Source organism: Vollenhovia emeryi, unplaced genomic scaffold (genome assembly GCF_000949405.1).
Source record: "Vollenhovia emeryi isolate VEMERY1.0 unplaced genomic scaffold, V.emery_V1.0 DF939125.1, whole genome shotgun sequence".
Lineage (NCBI taxonomy): Eukaryota > Metazoa > Arthropoda > Insecta > Hymenoptera > Formicidae > Vollenhovia > Vollenhovia emeryi.
The window spans coordinates 34,551-40,261 of record NW_011967241.1 but is presented as its reverse complement, the minus strand read 5'-3'; the positions used below and the strand labels follow the sequence as shown (position 1 = coordinate 40,261).

General features: G+C 35.4%; 1 protein-coding gene across 1 annotated transcript; it reads right to left on the bottom strand.

Moving 5' to 3' along the window:
* Positions 1-933: 933 nt before the first annotated feature.
* Positions 934-4,965, bottom strand: LOC105569167 (zinc finger BED domain-containing protein 4-like). Its single transcript, XM_012025366.1, has one exon. The coding sequence runs from the start codon at positions 3,521-3,523 to the stop codon at positions 2,444-2,446; it is 1,080 nt and encodes a 359-aa protein (XP_011880756.1). The 5' UTR covers positions 3,524-4,965; the 3' UTR covers positions 934-2,443.
* Between the last annotated feature and the right edge of the window lie 746 nt (positions 4,966-5,711).

Below are 5,711 nucleotides of genomic sequence, written 5' to 3'. Positions count from 1 at the left end.
TATGAAGCTTAACACCATCATAATAAATACTAGGGTTGTGCGATCTTGTGATTAAAATCGATTTTTGAATAGATTTGGAATCGCCGGTGTGAAAATCGATTCTCATAAAATCAGAATGCAAAAAATCGATTTTGTGAAAATCGATCTTTTTACATCATAGTATAAAAATTTAAATATACCAAAAGCAATTTACTAAAGTGCAGTTTTGCACCCAAAGTGTAGGATCAAATTTTAGCGTAAGCCTTAAGCGTAATCTACAATAGTCGTAAAGTCGTATCGCAAGTCGCGGGTCACAAGAAATAGATCAATCATAATCAATTATTCTCCTCAAATTTGATTGTGATTAAACAATTTCTTGCGATCCGCGACTTGCGACATGACTTTGCAACTATTGTAGATTAGGCTTCAGTGGATCGACTACCATTAATTTAGGAAGCTTTTGAAAGGTTAAAGATAAGACTGAAAAGTATTTTAAATAATAACGCATTAATTTTTTTCACTTTTCTTTATTTATCAAATAGCCAGTCTTTGAGTGAAAGCGACGAAAGAAACAGCAACTGCTGTAGATGCAGTGGCGAAAGCCTATTTCGATTTTCTATTAATATGTTACCTGTCTTAGAAAACAAGCGTTCCGACGGGACAGACGTTGCTACTATAGGTAAATAACGATATGCTACCTTACGTAGTACCGGATACACATTGTTTTTATGCCAATAGTTCAAAGGGTTATCGCTCAGCGCAATCGTCGGTTGATTTAAGTAATGCTTTAGATCTTGCGGGATGTCATTTCCCGAATAGGCTTTTTCTCCATGAACTGCTTGATGTCGACTGAGGGTCTCGTGGTAAGACCAGAGACTCATTGTTGGTGTGGTCTTTTTGGCAAGAGACATTTTCCTTTTGAGAATCATATGATTCTTGAGACATGCAAGTAATCATGGATTATCCTGGAAATATATTATCTGCTATATTCTTTTCTGTAACAACAAAATACATTCGCATTTCTAACACCATCATTGCAAATAGTCTGGGCTTTAATTTTAACTCCCTCTCCTTTGAGTGCAATATAACAATGAACCTTTCCCTAGGGATCTCTCTTCTCCTTATTTTATTTATAATTTCTTCTAAATTTAAGTTTTCTATATCAAGTAATGTCTTCAGAAGCCGTCTACTATATTTTGATTTACCAGGATTGTACCCCAGAACATTAGGGTTGAATAAAGTCCTGAATTCACTCCGAAGTGGAGCTATTGCTTTATCTTCTATAAGTTCTGTATAATCATGATGATAATCAAATTCCATTTCTTTCCCAAATTCTAACAAAAACCAATCTTCTAATGTTATTGTAGGTTGATGTAAGTTTAAGTGTCTTGCATGCGTTAATATCATAGTCCTCAGTATATTATTTTGAATTTTCGATTCATTAATAACAGAAGGCCACCTTCCATGCCTTTGGATGAATGATACAATATACTGTCTCTTTAAACAACCAACTGATTCTCTAATAGTATTAAAATTAGGTGTTGGTCTGTGTTGGTTAATGGCTTTTGTTTTGTTACAAGCACCAATCTCATCAACTGTTGGATGACCCCAATGTCGATTCAACCCATGGAGTTCAGAGTATTGATCTGGGAGTAATTTTAAACTTTTAATATACTCATATAAATCAACCATGAAATTGAACCCCTGATCCTTCATATCCCTTAGAACTGGTTGCAAAAATTCAGTACCTCCAGGATATGGGTCATAATCCTCCACTAATGAACCTAGTATTATTGATTCCCAGTTCTTAATCCCATCATATATGAGGTTATTATAATGTGTAAAATTTTTGTCTATTATTGAATACACTATTTCTATATATATGGGAGACACCTTACTGTTTAAGCATGTAGGTAAGAGGTGGTGATACATCAAGACATTACAACGTGCCCATGTTGTATCTGATATCATCATTACTTGGTCATATGCGAAAGAGTACCAGATATTCTTAATTTTTGCTAATAGGAACTTCCCACTAATGAAATAATTGTCTATCATTCCAAGTGGATACTTACTAGGAAGCCAAGTACACTTCTGAGATCTTCCCAAAGTGCACAGATAGAAATTAACCTACAGATATAATCGTCAGATATTAAATTTGGGAGATTCAAACCAGGTATCAACATTTCTAAAGCTGTCTTAACAAGTTTCGTAGAAACTTCAAATGCTGATGGTACATATCTTTTAACCCATTTGAGAGGTTTTATTTCTGTATCATATACCGATGCAAGAAGACATCCATATTGACTTTCTGAGTGTATGTTTACTTGCTCTCTTGGAATTGGGCATGACAACATATAGGGTCTCAGATATGATGGACATCGAGTAATATCTGATTTAAATGCATATTTCCTCTCATCTATTCGTATTGCTGATTGTAGATGAGAATCAGGATAATCCATGATTACTTGCATTTCCTTCGCAATCTTTTGTACTGCTTGCGAGTGCGCGAATGGGTTATGAAAATGCAATTTTTTGAACCTTGGGTCCAAGATCGTCGAGATAGCGAAAAAGTTATGTATTCAACTTTTCCGAACCTCTTATCAAAATTAGCCAGAAGTAGCTCCCTTAACTTTATTCCTGCGCTTGTGAGCAAATCCAATTCTTTAATTTTATTTCTTAGACAGTTCGTGTTTAATGGGATGACTTTGCTGGGCGTAACATATACTTGTCCACACGCTTCTCTCGATGCAGCCTCGACAGGCTTTAATACCTGAACCGTCTCTTTTGCGAACTGCAATTCACTTGCTAATAACATCGATGGTGATTGTGGAAACTTAAGTAGTACTGCACCAACGTTTTCTGACAGTTCGATAAATCGATCAAGCATAAAATACGTTGAATTCCATCTTGTCGGAACACTCTGGATCAGCCTTTTCTCGGTGTATTTTCTGAGCTCGTCTGCCGCTACTACGGACTGCTTGAAGAACGTAACGAGTGCTTTCACTTTATCGCACGTAACACGAACTGTTGATTCTTCATCGATTAGTTTACTTGCAACAAGATTCAAAGTATGGGCGAAGCACGAAAGGTGTTTGTGTTTCCCGAAAGAGTCGGTGATGGCCTTCAATATATTTGCGCCGTTATCTGTTACAACAGCAACGACTTGCTCTTTCGTAATTCTCCATTCGGTGCAGATTTGCAACAACCATTCACCCAAGTACTCTGCTGTGTGTCGTTCTTCGAGTAAAGTAACGCCAATCGTTACAGATTCCAGTTTGTCTTCTGATACGAAGTGTGCAGTCACTCCCAAATAGCTCCGTGTATTTAACGTATCCGTCCAGACATCTGTTGTCAAAGTTACAGCGTCCGTAGTCGAAAGCTTTAGTTTCGCAACCATGGACAATAGCTCGTATTTATCTTCCATGAGGTTTGTTATTGATTTTCTTCCAGGGATTTTATACAGAGGAGTTGTTGTTTTTAAAAGATATTGGAATCCTTCGTTTTCCACCGTTCGAAACGGGAGATTGTCTTTTGCTATCATAAACAGAATAGCGTTCGTGATGTGCCCAGCTCTGTAACCATCTTCTAAAAGAATTGAATAACATTTAATATTGTATGCAGTTTATATTCTATTTTGAGATAAAACCAAAACTTAAAAATTGGATAACAGAACAAATATTTAGTAAAAAATATTGCCATTAACAGTGGGGAAAAATTGTGGGATAAAGAAGACAGAATAATAATAATAACAAGTAGTGCATTGATAATTGAACGGAAAAAGCAATTTCAAGAGAAGTATATAATTTATCTACGAGTTTAAGATATCTTCTTCAAAGGGTGAAGGATTTAATTCAACGAACCGATAAATACGATAAAATTTGGATATAAAAATTATATGATGCGCGCAATTTAACGAATGAGAGAAAATAAATTCAAATTGTTTGCTTCCCTGCAACTTCCAGTAATATTTAAGAGCTGTTCTCTCAATGGAAAAAAATATGCTGGACTTTTTAATTTTAAAAGAAGTATAATATTTCTAAAACAACATACTGACACAAAGTATTTCCAATATAATACACATTTTTTATTTGAATTATTTTTCACAAAAATTTTATCAATATTCGGTTGAAACACATCGAGGTAATTAACGAAGAGCCTTTTTAACCCTTAAATTACTTTGCATTAAGGGCACATATACAAACAAATATGTGCCCTTTATTTTCAGCTGGTCTATCGAACATTCTAAAGTAATTAAAATCGATGATAAGCAGTCTGGAATAATTTTTATGACAGTATCTTGTCAGCTGTGTCGTAACGCCTTCTCTTCTTTTTCTCGCGCTTCCCTGATATATCATGTGCGTATTCAGCGGTATTGTCCCATAATGAACGCGTAAGGAACACCAGCCGTTAGGGAAGGGGTGGCAAAGTAAACCCAGGGCAGAATAAACAAAAACGTACCCGTACGAGAGGCCGGAGAGAAAGGGAGACGGAGAAAATATCACTATAGACGGTACCGAGGATCAATACGTCACGAACACGGTCACAACTATTCGTGCATACACGCGAGACTGCACCCCGTACCGACCATCGTATTCCGAGATAATTTTTTTTTGCATATTACAATTACGCGCATCACCGAACGAGTCGACTCACATCAATGTGAGATTGTTACGAGATGAAATGTGTACTATGTTTACAATGCTTAATGTACAAGATAAATTATTATCTCTCTCTTCAATTTATTTTGAAGTTTAGTCGTTCCTAATTCTTACATTTGGTCCAACAGAGAATTTTTCGCAATGTAAGCGTGTCTAATCGTTGAAAATTATAGATAAGTCTATTACAGATATTTTTTTCTTATATACCGATAATCTAGGGAGGTAGAGTTCTTAAACTACTTTATTCGGTCTTTATCGATGTAAAAATTTTCTTTCGTCCCAATCGTGATTAAAAGAAAATATTTTTATTACTTTTAAAACAATTATATATAGATTATTTCCTGATATTCGGGTTTTTTAACGTTTTTATTGTTAAAATTATTGCGTGTCTAATCGTATCGTTCAAAAACGGAATTTTCTAATAAAAGAATATGTATTCTCCCTAAAGAAAATTTCATCTCTATTACATAATTTGATAAAATATCGTAAAACTGATAAATAGATAGATAATCCTGAACAATTTTGGTACATTAAAGGGAAAATAATTCATAACACCTGCATATGTATAAATATTTTCACATAAAACAATTACAAATATAAAAATAATCTTGATATATCCACTAAAGAGACATTCTTATGGATTAAGCACTTAGTTAATGCCCATTCATCGTATAATCAGATTTAGATGCAGGACTTAATTTTGATGGAACAGATAATGGATCTGTTGGCACTGCGACAATCTCACATTCTAATTCTTCAGTTTGGAACTCTTTGGTAGGATTGTCAGGATCACTTTGTTCGGTCTATATAAAAGAAAATGTATTTTAAATCTTAAAACAAATGAAATTGGGCATAGAAATGTATGTACAATCAAATGAATCATATTTTACATTTAATTCTACCGCCTAAGTTTTCACACGACGCGCTCGCACGGCGCGGACGGTCGCGGCACCGGCACGTGCGCGGTGCGTGGACGCGGTCGTGAAGCGGATTTAAAGAGTCGTCACGCGCCCGTGGGGCGCATAACTCATTTGTAAATATCCGCATCGCCGCACTTGTGGCTTCGATTTT

Excerpts from the sequence above, each read along its gene's own strand:
- LOC105569167 (XM_012025366.1), bottom strand. The coding sequence starts at position 3,523 with ATGATAGCAAAAGACAATCTCCCGTTTCGAACGGTGGAAAACGAAGGA.